Source organism: Heliangelus exortis, chromosome 6 (assembly GCF_036169615.1).
Source record: "Heliangelus exortis chromosome 6, bHelExo1.hap1, whole genome shotgun sequence".
NCBI lineage: Eukaryota > Metazoa > Chordata > Aves > Apodiformes > Trochilidae > Heliangelus > Heliangelus exortis.
In genome coordinates this window covers 12,285,586-12,302,874 of record NC_092427.1, presented here as the reverse complement: position 1 = coordinate 12,302,874, position 17,289 = coordinate 12,285,586, and the positions used below count along the sequence as shown (strand labels likewise).

Here is a 17,289-nt window from a genome sequence, read left to right as displayed (position 1 = left end):
TGGGAGAGAACATGTTTAATTTCTTCAGCAGAGAAAAACCTAACTCATTTTTCAGTCAAGTGCTAAGTTATGAGATCAATTAGCATGAATATTTGAAGAGGTTTTTCAGTATTTCTGGTGTATAATTTTGAGTGCCAAGGTGCCCTGATGCTGTGCATTATGGAGAGCAAGGGGATGTAAGGGGATGTCCCTCTTCTAGTGAGGGACAAGTGAGTTCTGATAAATGAGTTATGCAAATGATTATTCCCTTGCTTGAGGAAAAATACAGTGCAAAGGCAGTTAAGTGAAGAACTCTAGTACTTCTCAAATCAGAACAATGGATCCTAACAGCTGTGTTCACTGGTTTTCCATGGGGATCTGACTCTCATCTTGGAGACCTGTAATAGAGCAGAAAGCAATCTAAGTCAGTAGTTTCATTGGTGAAAATCAGTTATGAATGAGACTGGGAGTGGACAGTTATCTCTGGTCTGTATGACTCAAAGAACACCTATTTAGACCCCGACTGAGAAAAGTGCATATGCATTTACTGAAGTCTCCCTGAAACCAATGAGCCTGAAAGCACAGTGTGGTGGGCTTTGAAGGGCATTGAAAGAGGAGACAATGGTTGAGGCAAAACAAAAGAGCATGGCATCAAAGGATGTAAAGCAAAGTGACAAGCTAGGAAAACGCTCTTTGCTCCCACATTCTGAATGGCTGTGAAATCAGCTTTGTACTCATTAGAGGCAATGCAAAGGAACTTGCTGTAAATGAAAATGAATGGCTGAGAGGCTGGTGGTTGGAGTTCAGATATGTAGGTGAGTGGCAGGAAGCTCAAGGAAGAACCAAGAACTGAAACATTGTCAGAAGGAAGAAGCAGGAGTTAGAGGCAAAATCTTACAGTAAACTCAGGGGAACCTGATGCTTACCCCAGGTTTCATACTTGAGTAACAAACAAGATCCTCACCACTACAGCACTTCGATCCTTTGCCATCTTTTAACCACCACCAGACTGCTGTGAGAAGATATTTGAGAGGCAGACTGAAGTTTTTATGTGGCTGAAGGGAATCAGGTCTGAACTAGGTCAATATGTGAGTAAAATGCAGGAAAGGTTTAGTGGAGAGAAATCCTAGATGCCCCTGTGTACAGAAAATTGGATACAGCTTAGCTATAATTGAGGACAAAAAAAGGAATGAGAGTTACAGGCACAAGTGGGATTTTGGTTTTGGAAAGAGGCAAAAGCAGACTGGGTTTGTGAGGAAAAGGATCTAAAAAAAAGAGAGGAAGAGCAAAGTGAGCAAGAAAAGTGACCCTGACATTGTTTAGAAGATCACTGTGGAGGAGTGAGGTGATTAGAGAAAAGCAGATGCAACTTGAGAAGTAGGGTGGGAGTTGCAGATGGGAGGTAAAAGAATGGCTTTGTTTTGGCTGTCTTGTCTATTAAGGACTCAACCAGCTTGCTTGTGGAAAACAGATATAGAAATAGAATACATTATCCTATGCGTCAATATACAGCAGAAATAAAGTACAATAGCTATGAGATACATCAGTAATAACTACCACTAGCAGTACTAAATATACGTGTGTATATGTGTGTATGCACACACATTCCTATAAGAGGGTTCTGTCCTGAAGAATTAATCCTTTGCGTTTTGTCTTAAAATAGATAATATCAAGGAACAAAAGCAAACAAGGAAGAAGTATTTACAGGGTCTTCTCAAGCTAACTTTAGTGATTTGAGTCCTATGTAATGAAAGAGTAAAAAACATTTTTTGTGTGTGTTGTCTATTGAAGGCAGCAGTCACTGTGCCTCAAAGTCTGGTCTGGCCTCTGAATAGATGTGGGGACCCAACAACAGTGAATGCAGTTCCCAGTGCTCAGCCCCTGGCCTTGTTACCTCTGGACACTTCTTTTGCTTCACTTGCTTCAACTGCACAGTTGCATGCACTCAACATGGTTCCAGAACCGTTCCTCTCAGCCATAGCAACCTCCCGACATTTGCTATAAGTTTACTGTGAGCCTGGGTTTTGGTCTGTTAAGTTTTGTGGACATGGGATGTTCTGGCATGTAAGCCTGGCTTGTTTTGTATGTGAAACAGGTACTGCAGGGCAGTGGAGGATCAGACCTCTTCATATTTCCAGTCTTCTGTGGGCTGTGGAGACACTACTGCTGGGGTTGAGAGTGGAGATTTTCCCCCTTAGTTTCTTTAACAAGAGAATGAAATAAATTACAATGTTATTTATTTTCTTTTTTATGCTGGCAGCTGCTTGCCAGACCGAGAAACCAAGTCAGTTCTTGTAGGCTACCAAGTAAAAATTGCATTATAATCTGTTGGTGAACGGTTTTATATCTGTCTGTCATCAAAATACTTGTAGCACGGTAGACATAACTGCATAGTAAAGGAATGTATACTCGGCAGCTTTGCCATTGGCAGGACATAAACACCTTGGAGTTTATCAGTGTTTTGGGAGATGTTTATTACTTTAGTCTTACTAAGCCCTTATCACAAAAGAAAAAAAACAGAAGTTGGAAGGTAGGAGTTAGTTTTGCTTATCAGCAGAGACAGGCATAGTAAGATTCAACCATTATAAATGCAGATGTTTTGATCTGTGAAGGTATGGCAAATGAACTGTGTGTAACACACTGATATAAAGGTATGTATGATCACAGAGGATCAAGGTGATGATCTTGCCTGACTCTATAACACCACTGGAGAACTTTCCTGTGTTTAAACCCATTTACCACCAGTGACGATCTGCAAAAATATCTGAACAAAATGCCAGCTGAGCAGCGCTAGAGAGTCACCAGCATGAAACCCGTGCTCTTCTCTGTTGAAACCAGGAGCCTTTTTTTTCACCTGAATTACTCTAGTTAACTTCTAGTTCTAAGTCTTTGTCTCTGTTAGATAACTGTAGTCAGTTTAGCCACAGGTTCTTGTAATGTCCCTTACCTTTGGGTCAAAAAGCATCTCTTATCAAATGTTTGTTTGTTATATATGTACTAATATTACAGACTAAGTCATCTGGCAAACACCTCTCTTTTGAGCTCTCTTTCATTCTTCTCATGGATGGCAGTGGAGTCATCACAATTTTCATCTTTCTGCTGGAATTGTGGACACCAGAGCTGGGTGAGCTCTTCTATTAATGGTCAATTGAAGGTTAGACAGAGAGTCATTATAACTTCCCAAAATCTGTGTAGACAAATATATTTTGCTTTTGTTCTTTAGATACTGGCAACCCCCATAGAGGTTGTCAGCCAATGTTTGCCCACCATAAACTTCAAGTTCTCTCCAGTTAGTATTTCTCAAAACATGGTCTTCATTTTAATTGTTTGCCAAGATGTGTGGCCTGGTGTGTGGTTGCTTTAAAATACATAATCTTTGCATCCAGCTCATCCAGGGATAGAAAGCAAGTCACTGGTACAAAGCTATCATCTTTATTTACTGTGTCTGCAGTCGTTTGTCACTGACAAACTTCATGACTCTCTACTTATTTCTAGTCACTGATATGCAAAATGGTTGTAGCTCTCCAATCATATGAGCGTTTCCCCATTTCAGCAATACTGGTCAGGACTAATTCATGGATTAAATGAGCTATTCCACTTCTTGTTTATTACTCGGGTTCACAGCGTTAGAGTCTACACAATTAAGGAGTCTCTTCTCTTTGAGTCCCTTGATACCTTGATTAATTTTAATCTTGACGTCTTGATTTCTGGCTAAATGAGTGCTCATTTTCACCCTTGTCTTTTGTCATTAGCTTAATACCCTCCTGAATACTTTAGCTTGTCTCCTGAAAGACTTATTCCCTTCCACTGCAATGACAGCCAGCCACATTGCAGAGTCTTTTTTTTTTTCTCTAGAAGATGGACTTGCACTGCTGGAATCTGAGGAGCTCTGCCTTTCACTGCTCACTTAGCTATTAATTTCTGCCCCGTACCTTGAGTCCTGGCTTACAGAAATGAGCACTATTCAGAGCATTGTTTTCAGTCTCCCTTGTCTAAAGTTCCGTGCAAGGACTCTTGATTATTCCTGAATCTTTCTTGACCAATGTGTGTGGTGTCCTTGCAGACCAGCTGCATTGTGGCTCTTGGGTGTGTTCCATATAGCTCTCCCCTTTTCTGCTATATCAACTGACCCATATTTCAATGGGTTTGGGACTTGCAAAAACCTGTGGTTGACTTCCTGTTACTTGCGAGCATGAGGCAGGGCTCACTGACCTCTACAGGTCCCTCCCAACCCCAAATACTCTGTGATCCTGTCAGAAACTCCTCTCCCATTCCCATCTGGAGGAATTTTTCTTCATTCTCTGGTTTATGATCTGCCGACCATTTTATGTGGTCTGCATCCTGCCTTCAGCTGGCAACTGCTGTCTTATAAAGACAATATGTGTTTCTGCCCAGCATGGAATAGCAGCTTGTGTGGTGTATGTCTTCTGAAGAGGAAAAGGAGCCAACTGAAGTGTTGCTTTTTTGTTTTTAATTACATTCTTGTTTCCTTCCCAGGCTTCTCTCCTCTGCATACTTACACATGTGCCTCTGGAGGGAGGATTCAATAGGCTGATGAAGTGAACTGGAATGATTAAAAATAAACTAAAATTTTGTAACGAAACATGTTCTTAGAGAACCCATTTGCTATAGGGATTTTTGCAAGGATGCAAACCTTCATCTTTCATTGCTCAAAATAAAGATTTTCTTTCCTTGAGCCAAATGAGGATTTTCATAGTCAAGCTTTGGAGACTCTTCAATGTCATCTGGGTGAACTAGTCACTACAAGACAATATTACTCACTCCACCCCTACGTAAAGCAAGCCCATTAAACTTTACTGCATGTGGCTTGTATTTGGGATTTCATTCATGAGAGTTGAAAGTGCCCAAACTGCTGCAGCGTGGAAGTGAAACCCTGGGAGGATTTTTCTTCAGTCACCACCAGCCAACAAAACATTCACCCCCAGCTTCTCAAAAGCTTGCCCAAATCTGATTTCAAGTCAGCTCTTCTCCTCCTAGCCAAATCTCTGTCAAGCCCCATCTACTCCATGGAACCTGCATGAACAACCCTGTTCAGAACCAGAGTTTCTGCTCCACTTGTAGTACGCGCAGTTTGTTTTCTTAACTTCTACTCATAAACCTGCCAAAAAGTCAATAGGTTAATCATTGGTGATTTGGAATTGGAGTCTGATTTTGTTGTACACAGTTTAACAACTGATCCTACGCCCTGGTCTTAATACACATTGATATAGGTGCTAAGCACCACAGATGTTGTATCTAGCATATTAGTTATTAACAGTTTCTGCTCTTCTTGGAACATGAAGACTTTTTAGCAGGGTTTGGGATTTTTTCTTTTTTCTTCTATTTTTCCTTTTTGGTAAGCAAAGGATTCCTAAAATGAGAAGAATCCTTTTTCAAGACATATGTGTTCACATGTCTAGGTAATAATAATAGTGGTTTTGGTTTTTTTATTTCTGGAAAAAAATCCAGAAAATTCTGTAACAGGAAATTGAAAACTTCTTTGGATTTACCTCAAAAAAACAAACTTGGACAACGTTTTTTGCCGAAGTTCTCTCTCCCTTGCAACAAAACCAACCAAGCAAATAAAACACAAGTGAAGATTCAGGGACCAGCTATAATGGTGACGCATCACTTTTGAGCAATTTTTGTTTACCTGGTGGCATCCTCCCATGTTTTTGCAGCATGTTAACACAGTCTGAATGCAGGAGTGTCTTGATTATCTTCTTGGACAGTTTTTCACATGTTGGAATCCGTATAGTAAAAAATTTCTCATGATAAGACACGTAGGATTGGCTTTGTAAAAGTACAAGCATGACTTTTGTTTTCCTGTTCCACCACAAAAGGTTCTACCCTCCAGCCCCTACTCCTCCATCTTAGCAGCTCTTCCTAAGTAAGAAACAAAGGTATCTTCTGAGAGAGAGGAGGGAAAATCATATACCCCAGCCTGCATGTCTCAGCATGGAGCAATGCTGAATCTGTGTCTGGCTTTGAGCTTTTATGTCTGCTCGTATGTTTTGATGATGTATTGTAATTGTTTATAACCCAGCACCTGAAAGATAATTTCTGTTCAAGGCTCTAAAGTTGGCAACTTGAAAATATACTTGAAGTGGGGAAACGATTCAAATTTATCTGATGCTTTATAAATTTGCCTTATTTGTAAGGAAGCAGTAACATTAAAGTGATGTTAGTGTTTGTGAAAAATACGAGCAAGCAGGCTGAACCCAAGGAATGGGTGAAATGTGAGTTCCTTTATTCAATATCATATCCTGACCAATAACCACTCTACAGAAAGTAAATGGCTTTAAAAGGCAAAAGACTTTTATGATTCAATTCAGTGGCCTCAGTGTTGTCATCTGATGGCATGGAGCATCCTTATGATAGTGTGGCACCTGCTTTCCATGCCTGAAGGATACACATCTTCTGTAGGTCCTGCACCCTATCTGTCAGCTCTGGCCAGGGCCAGGGTTCACAGGGTGCTGGGTGCTCCTGGTTTATAACCCAGAATTGCACCCCTGCACTCCAGGGCCTGTTATTGCCTGGTCCCTGCTGGGAAGTCTCCATGGAGCATCCAGCTGGTTAATGCTTGTTCTGGGGCAGGTAGCTGAATAAGACCTCAAAGATGGTGATAATTTCTGATCACCAGCACCACTAACTCCACTGGACTTGTTTGATGTAAGTGGAAGGCCACTGTGGTCAGTGTCAATGTAAGGAGAAATAGTGCTTATGACTCTAAGGCATGTCTGGTGTTGTTTCTCCTTGCATGCCTGGCACCACGTGCAACAATGGATTGCATCTTTGTGTCTAGGTTCTCTGGCTGCAAAGGGTGATAGAGCACACAGGAGGACTGCATTCCTCAGAGATGCTTGCAGGATGTATTTCTTCCATCAAATACCCTTGCTTTTCTCAATTTTGCTTCCCTATAAGTTTTCTGAATATTTACTGCCTCTTTTCTTTCTGTGCCATGCTTCCCTGACCTGTCCCAGGTATGCTAGATGTCATGTTGTGCCATCCTCTGCCCTAGGCAGGGATGTACCATGGGATGTACCTCTATCACCCATGGTACCAGGTCTGTCTGCAGTCTCTTTTTTCATCTTTCCCATGCCACTCTTTTGTCTGTCCACAGGATTCTCCACTGTCTGCATTGTGCCTGTGTCTCTGGTCATTCATATTCTTCACTAAGGTCTTGCCTACTCTAGTCTTTAAGGTCGTCCCTCCTTCCCCTTATTTCAGCTTCTCTGTCTTCCCCATCTTCAGGACCTCCTTACTCTTTCTCCATCCAATCAATCACCCTTGAGAACATCCCTCCCTCCCACCAAGCGTTTTTCCATACTTTGTCTCGTTTCTTTACCTCCCTGGGCAGAGCTGTGGCACTGGTTGCCTGGAATATTTCAAAATCTGGAGCTGGTTGGAGGTGATGTTTTGAAGTTATCACGTTATAGAGAAACACTGTGAAGCACCAGGCAGTCCTGGGTGCACTTTGACCCTTCACAGTAAGGAAAGAGTGGTTTCTTCCTCGTGCTTTTGGTTTGCCTTTGCCATATGGAAATGGCAGATGGTGTTGATCAGGAAGTTAATCTAGAAGCATATCCATTTCATGCCGTACACGAAAGATTTGTTCATTAAACTTAGAACTCTAATTTAAAGCCAATTAACGGAGTGATTTGAAGAGACTTGTTGTTTTTGAAGTTCAAAAGGGATGCTAAGTCTCTGATTTCAGCCTTTGTACATTCCAGAACCTGTATAACTATTGCCGTGTTGCCAACTCTCCTAGCCTTTTTTGTCTCTTTTTTAATTTTTTTTTAAGTGATGCAGCTTTTGCCATGGGCTGAAGCCTTATGTACACTCAGTTTTCTTAGCAATTTTAGATCTACATTTGGGTGTGGGTGGGCAGAAACTGTGTATCTTTCTATTTTTTTTTTTGCTGAAAGCCAACACAGCTCCTTTCTCCCTCCTTTCTACACACCTGTATTGTCCAGGATTTGGGGAATAGAAAAATGGAAGAAGAACTGAGCAGCCTGGTACCCTCCTACCACCACTTCTATCAGCATGGGGTCATCTTTTCTGCCTGTCCTCCCCCGTCCTATCTCTTAGAAACTGGTAGGAACCCACTGCAGAAGGGGCAGCAGAGGTCCCCAGGCAGGCAGCTACAACACTGATTTCCATGTGTTATCAACCCTGTAGGATTGGCCCAAGCAAGAGCATCACTAGGAAATGTCAAGATGACAAATCTTGTGTCAGAAAGACCCCCAAAAATTTTGGTTCTGAATTACTATTTATGCTGCTTTTACCATAGACTGATATTCTGTAAGCACTTGTAGATCCTTCGGCAGCAGAGAGTGTTTGGAGAGTCCTGACATTTAATAGTGGCATACGTACAGAAAAAACTTTCTGTAGTGATTTGAAGATGTTGCTGATATAAAACAAAATAGAAGGGTCAAGTTTTGCTGCGGCATAGAGCCTATGACTTCACCAGGTTAACTGCTGCTACTTCCGTGTAATTGAGAACATAATTTGGCTCAAACCCTGGGAGACTGAAAAGGATCACAGCAGCCACTGTATTAAGCCAGTGTTCAAAACAGTTGGCTCAAACTGAATTTCATAAGCAGATCATGCATTCAGAAGGCTTGAGCTGTATGACACAGCCCACTGCAAAAGGAGTGGTGTGAGCATCTCTTTCTTTATCTTAACTAAAACAGCATGCCAGGAAAACCTATCAAATGGGGTATTGTCTCTGCATGGGGGGTGATGTGGCAGAATAAACTATCTTCCTGTGGCTGCATGAGGACAGACCTGCCAAGAGCTGTGCCCAGGCTGCTCTCAGTTGTCTCAGCTCCTGTTGGTGATGCCAGGAGCTGGCAGTGGTGGGGCTTCATCCTGGCTGTGCTGTGGCGGAAGTGCTGAACCCCTGGGGGGTGACAGCCCCTCACTGGCACTGCCAGGGCCATGCACGAGGAGCTCAGGTAGAGATGCACTTAAAACAAAGGTTAAAACAGGCATCAGTCTGAGTGCAAAATATTCATAGAAGCCAAATTGGAAATCCTTTCTTCCTGCCTCACAGGTCTGGCAGCTACTGTGGTGACTTCTGGAGGACTAGACCCATGTCACAGCATCACCAGTGGTACCTGCCCTCTGCCAGGGAGGCTGCTCCCATGTTGGTACCTAGTCTTTGAGGACAGGCGGCCAAAACTGGTGGTTCATGTTTCACAGAAAAGCTTGGGGGGCAGAAATCCATGTTTTCTGCTTTGTCCAGGAGAGAAGGAGGGGGTTTCCTGGTGAAAGAAAATCTCAAAGGAGGAAATAATGCCTTTTCAAGAAAAGGGTGTGCAGGGGGTATGGCTGATGAGTATCTGTTTATTCCCAAGTTTGCTGGCAGGCCACTCAGGCTGATGCCTTCCAAAAGAGACAGGCATTTTGGGACAGCACTTTCAGCCATTCCTCGAGCACTTAGCGGGAGGGATTGTTTTATTAGGAAAGTTTATGGCTTCTTGTTTTCCCTCAAAGGCAAATGTGACTTTGTTGTTTTTAATTCTGTGGGGATTTCTCCCTTTTAATATACAACACAGCTGTTAAAATAGCTGGGGTTGTCTAGGGCAAATCATATAGCACTTGCCTTGTTCAGATCTCAGATGGCTGCCTTTTTAGTGTCGCTGCAGAATTATATTACAGGGCATATGAATAGTGCTGGTATTAGTGTCAAAATCAATTACCCAGCCCTCCTCCTGCAGAGAAAGCTACAAACCTTAGGAACAATCTGAGTAATCCATTCTAGGTTTCTAATTCTGAGTAATGACGGAGGTTAGAGACTTTTGCTTGAGTAAGTGCACAGGGTCTTTCTCTGTATAGTCACTCCTAAATGCATGCTCTTTACAGGAAAAAGCAGGCTCCCTGTGAAACCCTTTTTCATGCCAAATGGCTCGCTGCTAAGATTAATCTGTCATTGAATTTATAAATTCTGTGTGGCATAGAGCAGTGGAAAAAGTTTAGCATTGCACAGGAAGCAAACTAGGTATTGCTTAAAAAATGAATGTTGTGCTCATGGATGGTGTGGATTGACTGCCTCCATCAATATATCTTCTTATACTGGTAATAAAAATACTTCCATAGCCTTGTGCCTCCAAGGATCTCAAAGCACTTTGCAAATAGGGCTAAGTACTATTTCCTGTTTTATGGCTGTGGAAACCATCCGCAAGAGAGGTTCAGCTTTTTGCCCAGGGACACAGAGGAGACTGTGGCAGAGACAAGATGGGAACCTAAATCTCCAGAGCTCCAGCACTATATCCTGGTCACACACTGGACCAAAGCACAGCAGAGGAGTCTGCTGGTCACCAACTCTTGATCATTGCCCATAAAACCTCAGGAGGTAGGAAATGATTCTCCTTCACTCTCAGGTTTCAGTCTGTGGGCAGAGGTGCTGAGCAGGGCAGGATCCAGCCAGGGAGGATGCTTGTGTTCTCCTGTACTGGGATGGCCAGCTCTGGTTGTGGATTGCTGTGGAGGGAGAATACTTTTTGTTGTTGCTGGCTTGGGGAAATTCTTGGAGTCTTGCCTCCTCCCTGCTCTGCCCTGAGCACCTTTACAAAGCAAAAATAATTACAGACTTATTACCCAAACTTTCTGTAAGATTAGAGTGGCTGCATTGTTTTTGTCTAATCCAGTATTTGAGAATAATTTACTTGTTTTAGTACAACCATTTTTTAGAAATAATTAATTTTTTTTAAAAAAATCTTAATTAATTTGAAAATAAAACAGTGCCACAAAGGCCAGATTTTCAAACATGAACCTTATCTCTTGTCGAACTCCCGTTGGATAAAAGATCTGAAAAACTGGGTTCCTACTGAGGTGTCTATGGCAGGGATTTAGAGATCATACTTCAAACACCTCTCTGGAAAAAAGCATGACTCTAACCTTCATGTTTTGCAGGAAAATGATTTCTATTACTCATTGCTTCCCCACCTTCCCTGCTTGCTGGGCTCTGCAGCCCCCAAGGAAGGTCCCGATGTGCCCGAGGTCAGGGGAGGCTGGGGAGGGATGCGAGGGTGAGCGGCTGGTTTCAAACAAAAGTGCAAAGCTTTGAAAGGAGGGACTAAGAAGAAACAGGTGGGGGGATAGTAATATAGCCTCTGAAGTTTATTTGCTTAACGAACAGAAGCCAGGCTGTCAGACCTAGGTCAAATACTCCTCCAGTTTGAGTGTATTTATTTCGTACGTGGTCTGTAACCCAACCTGATTTCTGGATTAGACCTCTGTAAAGCTCTGGCCCCCAGGAACCCATCCCGTGTTTACCATCGAGCCCAGCACATGCCAGGGCAGGACCTCAGGGGCCACCTTGGTTTGTGCTGGAGCCTTGTGTCATCAGTAAAGCCTGTAATTGTGGGTCCTGTCATTTCCCACACAAGCTTTGCTGTTTGCAGCTGCAAATTGTGGCTGCAGATCCATCACTTAGCATTCCCGTTAATGTGAGCTGTGCCTGAAGGCTCCTGGGTTAAGCTGCTCAAGCTGCTGCACAGAGCCCCTTTGGTGGGTCACCATCCTGCTGGAGACCTGGAGGTGGTGACAGCGCTGGGGGACCACATCCACCATGCACCAAGTCCTTCTGAGGTGTCAGCTAGGATGAATTTGTATACATAGGAAAGTTTTAAAGTAGCCATTGAGTGGAAGAGAAAGGGTTTTGGGACAGCCTGTCTTGAACAAGGGTGAAACAAATGGGGTCTCCACTTGTGGATGTGAAAGAGTTTAGGGCTGTGGAGATCATCAAAAGGTGGGGATAGAGGGACTTCACTTTCCTGCTTGTGTGTCCTGAGGTTACAGCACAAGCACTGCTGGAAAAACAGCAAAATAGTGAGGGGGAGGGAAAAAAAAGCACAAAAGGAAGTGGTTGTGCCAGGGCTATGGACAACTGAAGGGTAAAAGTTACAGTTCACACGTGTCAGTTCCTGAAATCTTCATGTTCTTTTAAGTTTTTAGGAGTGTTAGTTTTTTTACTCCAAGGTGCTCAGGAGTCAGTTAATCCCTCCAGAGGGAAGCCTGAGCTGGCACAATGGCAAGAAAACTACCTTCCCACACAGACACACACACATGCAAAAAAGATTTCTGGTTTCCCAGGTAATTTTGGGCTCATCTCATTAATTCCAGTACAGTAAACAGCCAGTGTGCTCCAGAGTATCTCAGGAGCTCAGAAATTTGCATCTGAAAATTTGCATGTGAAAAATTGCAGATCTGCATTAAAATTAGAACGGAAAAGAGGAATTAGTAGTGGGTTTTCCCAAGACCAGCCTGAGGCCAGTAGAACCAGGTAACTATGTGGGTACTCTGAAAACAGGAGTTATGTGAAGATATTTTGAATATAAAGAATTAAAACAGGGTGGACAAAAGTATTTGCAGTGAGAAATGAAGCATGCCTCCTCATTTAATAAATTAAAGTTCCTTTTTTACATTAAATTTGAGACACGTGTTTGCTTTTAGGAGACAAGATGCATTTGAATCAACAGAATGAACAGTCAAGTTGACCAAGGGTTCAAAAGCTGTTATTTTTCATGGACCTAAGTTCAAAAAAAAAACAAACAACATGATATTTGTGGTTTGATTTCTTCTTGTTTTGTGGACCTTTCACTGACACTTAATTCACCATGTGTAATAGGGGTAAAACTGCTGTAGATGATTTTCAGATATGACTGGTCAGGATAGAACTTGCCTGAAAGAGAGGAATTGGTGGCTGTTAATCCTCACCAGTGAGATCTGGATGGGCTCTGGAAGCCCTGCTGTGGCTTATCTGTAAGCATTGTTGAAATGTTCTGGTCAGGGTACTAGTTCTGAACTAATGCATAGAATAAGCACCAACTGGGGGAAAACCCCACCCACCTTCAATTATTTGTATCTGTATTTTTATTGGAAGTTTTAGCTGATTCAGGTTTCTGTTATGACAGGTTAAGCTGTGTATAGGATGGACAGATTGGTCCATCCATAGACTGGTTTTATACATGCTAAATTTCTGTGTTGCACCTGCCCTTTAATCCTGGAAAGTCCTTTCTTATACAGCCCAAGTTTAAGTGGGGGAAAAATGTCTTTTGGTCCTGATCTTTTTAGGTCTTCAGCTGCCTGAGGCCAGTGGGATCTGAGAACACCCACCCCTTTTCAGGGTCATGCCCTTTTTGCTTGTAGTGGCTGCACTGATAGATTTAGGAACTCAGGAAATATTTGCTGCCTGTCATTTACCTTTGAGCTCTGCTGCACCATCAGCTGCTCCCTTGTGGAGCTAATTTTGCCTCTTTTGTGAGTGGTGACCAGAATCTGGTTTTGTTTTATGTCCTGTAGGGTTGCTGAGCTGGAAGATGCACGTCTAAGATGGAAACTTCTGCTTCAACTGCTTCTGGGAAAAAAGAAGGGAAAGGTGCAGTTCTGGAGGGGAATGGCTTTACAGAGACGGGGAAGAAACCCACTCCTTTAGCAGCTGCAGGAGCAGCAGTGGCACAAGGAGGTACTTTATGTTTTCCACACTTTGAAAGCAGCAGGGGTGTTTTTCATTAGACTGTAAGAGTTTAATAAGTACGGTGGCATCTGTCCTCCTGTGAACACGCTGAGTTTATTGGGGTTCTTGGCTGTCGGAGGTCACAGGAGCAGGAAGCTGTGGCACTGCATGGTGTCCAAACATCCCTGCACTGTCACCAGTCACTGTTGCTCCTGGAAATCTGGGCTGGAGCAAAAGAGAGGAGAGGTGGTGAAAGGTGGCTGTCAGAGGCATCCCATTCCAGCTTGGTGCTACATGGTGTAGGCAGCATGGCAACTGCTGCTCTGCCAGGGAGGAGGCAAAGGGTGGCTGGTGGGGCTGGCTGGAGCTGTGTGAGTGTCCTGACATCATGGCTGGGGACGGGTGTTGTGTGCTGGCTGTGATCCTGCTAATGAGTAACCAGGCTGCACTGTCTTCATCCACTGCTGCTGGGATTTCATAGCTTAGGAGGGATCTGGGATTGTCCGGCCCTCACACAGGAAGCTTGCTAAAGAACCCACTTGTGCCCTTCTTGTAATGTCAGAAACAGCTCAGGTCTTGATTTCTTTTTCTTTCTGCATTTTTGGCACAATTTTGGTTTAGTTGTTGAAGTCAGTCAGGAATCTCTCATGGACATCTGTGGCCATGGGGTCACTTTTGGTGTGTGTGGGGATGTGCAGGCACGTTCCTCCTGCTGTGATGGTAATTGGCCCCAGGGAAAGCAGGCAAAATACAGCCCTAGAAAACACATGCCTCACTGGCACACGTGCTGGTGGATCTCCAAGTTGGAACCAGGACCTTTCATGGTGGCTTCAGCTGTGGGCAAGGCTGTGCCTGACAGGGAGGCCTCAAACTGACCTTGCTGGGGACTGGGCGTAAGGAGACAAACTCAGAAGGGGCTGCATCAGCTCATATGTGACAAGAGAAAACCCAGCTGTGTAAACTTTCTAGGCAGCTTTTTTCCCCCTATTTAAAATATAGCCTATTGGTAGCCAGAGTCTGCCTCAAAACCTTTCCCTTCACTGCAGTGTGGTTTCTCATCATCCCGGGAGAGCAGCTTGACAACTTCATGGGATCCTTAGTTCCTTCACAGCTTGGCTGGAGAGTTTGTGTTTTCTGTTGGCTGAGTTTTGAAGATAGTTCCCAACCCAAATTTCTTTCGTCTGCTTCATCTACTCTTCCTTTTCAACACTTCTGTTACCCATTTTTTGTTTCCATGTTGATCTGAGAAGATTCAGATGTACAGAATAAGGTAACAGCTGTTAGATTGTAACCTCTCAAATCAGTTCATGTGTTTGATAACTTTGTTAGTTTTTGTTTGACAAAGGAATGTTTTTCTTAAAAAGAACTGGAAAATCTCTTATATAGAATTGGTTGGGGAGAAATGCATTTTCATGGTGCTGAATGAGCTGGAGCCACTTTCCTTGTGAGCACTATACAAGGTGGCAGAAAGAAAGGCTCTCTGGGCAGCAGAAATAGAGGAAAGGCAGAGAGAGCAACATTCAAGAGTTGCCATCCCCCAGCAAACTTTGATACCTGATGAGGAAGCATGGGCTGTAGAAAACCAGAGAGGCAACTTACCTGAAGCATCATCTCAGTGACTGGCATATCCAAAGGGCTGACTGATGCCAACAAAGTCCAAGTACATGCTAAAATTCAAAACCCACAGTGCTGTTATGAATAAACATCTCTTCACTTGACACTTGCCTTGGGAGTGCCTCCACTGAGGGACATGATCATTGCATTTCCAGAGATATGATGGAAATGAGGATGCCCCTGAAGTGGGGTGTACATTGGTCCATTTGGCACCCCTGGAGACTTGATGGTTTTTTAAGCATCCAGTATTAGTATTAGTCCCATGAGCAGTGTGCTCTTGCCTTTGGAAAGAATGATTTACAGGCTCAGTGTTTCTCCTTTTATTAAGAGGAAGTGGAGAAGTAGGTGGAGGATTGTTTGAAGATGACAGGAAAATTGTGATGAAAGCATTGTGTAATGAGATGTAAAGAATGAAATCTGTGTCATGCTGTGAGGAGAAGTGCTCCTAAATGACCTAAACGAGTTGGCAGTGAAGCAGCGTGCGATCGGCCGCTGGCCTCGGCACTCTGCAGGTGATGCTCGTGGTTCAGAGGGCTTTCCTTTGAATTCTGGCTAGACATAACACAAGCTTCTGAAGGGGAGCAGCATGGTGTGTGTTTATAAGTAGAAAAATTAATATAAAGTCATCTTAGCAGTTAATTGCAAGGTGTGATTTAGCAGATAAAAAAAAAAGGCTGGGTAGTGATGAGACTAAACTTACATGGTATTCATGCTAATAAAACTTACTTGCTTCACTAAACTAGTGTAATTACTCATAACAGGCTAGAAATATACATATTTATGCTCATTTTCTTTCAGAAGAAAATGAACAAGGCATGGAGATTAATTATGTTGTTCAGCTTGAGGAGGGGAACAGCTTTAAAGGGAGGGCCTCCCAGCTTCCCACCCTGCTTTGGGGCCGTACAAACAAGTCTTTATTCTCATCCAAGACAAACTCTTGATTTTATTTATTGTAAAGGTTTGACTCTTTGTAGTAACATGTGAGAAAGTGGCTGCAAAGCTCAGCTAGTGCTGCAGATCACCAGGCTGCTCTCCAGAGCCAAACAAATGTAATTTACAACACATTTCTTCTCCTTTATTCTACTGAATCACACAGATGGAGTGCCAACATCTTATGTTTCACAGATCACAAGGTTTTCTTTTTCCCTTGTAGAAATGAATAGATTCATAAGGTTTTTGTTATAATTAAGGTAATTGAAGCAATAAACTGAATATTAGCTAAATAATTGAGTAACAACTACTTTATATTATTATTATTTTGACTGTATTATTGTAAGGCAGCAATATATCTATTCTTCATTTCCAGTTCTGCTGCTTTGGATATTTGTCCCAAACGTTTCCAGCTTTGAACAAATAAAGTTATGGCTGTAGGAAAAGAGATCAGTATTGTTGATGCTGTCAGTGGAAAAGAGTCCTTTGGTCTAACAGTCTGCATCTCATATTTTTTAGTCTACTGAAGCTGCCGCTTCAGAGATCTTTGGTGACAATTTTTTATAGTAACTCATTGATCAGATGTTCAGAAGTTGGCCTCACAGAAATGACAGGAGGGAAGTCTCCTAACTTTCTATTTTTCCATAAACCATAAGTCTAAGCTTCTGTCTTCTGTTTCAATAGGCACATGTGTATATGTGTGACAGAGATGGAAGCTGGTTTTAATGACAATAGGTTAGAGCTCTAGGCAGTCAGACCTGCAGAAGAGCCTCTCACTTGTGGTGTCTCCACTCTTGGAAGTACAGCTCATACTCTTCAAGTTTAAAAAATTCTTTTGCTGAGTGCAAAAGTGCATATTGCTGAGTAGGGTAGGAGACTTTGGAGCAGAGCACCTTATGAGTGAGAATGGGTTGTGTCCACCAGGCTAACACTGTAGCATCCTCCAGATCAGCATGCACAAGGAAGTCCAGGAGCATGGTGGGTGGGGAAATTTAAATGAGCCACTCTTTCAGAGGCAGAGATATTTAGGAAGATGGGTTTCTCATCTTGTAATAAAAATTAAATACAAATCCTCCTAAATGCTAACTCTTTGACTTAAACAAGGCCCAGAATGCACCTTTCCCTCTTTACCTCACTCTCAGCATGACACAAACACCAAGTTCCCAAATTGATGTTGTTTATGTTTGAAACATTTTTCTGATGTCTGGCTCTGTCAAGACTAATTTTAACATTTCTAAAGCTGGGTAAAAATACAGCCTCATTACTTTGATGTCAGAGCATAGTTTACTATTAGTATATTC

The 17,289-nt window shown here is 42.8% G+C and overlaps 1 protein-coding gene across 1 annotated transcript in view; it reads left to right on the top strand.

The window, feature by feature from the left end:
• The window catches only part of GLI2 (GLI family zinc finger 2), a 189,780-nt gene that overhangs the window by 35,453 nt on the left and 137,038 nt on the right, over positions 1-17,289 (top strand). Inside the window, exon 2 of the mRNA XM_071746730.1 lies at positions 13,291-13,453. Within this exon, the coding sequence (XP_071602831.1) occupies positions 13,321-13,453 (133 nt within the window). The 5' untranslated portion in view covers positions 13,291-13,320. The remainder of the gene's footprint in view (positions 1-13,290; positions 13,454-17,289) is intronic.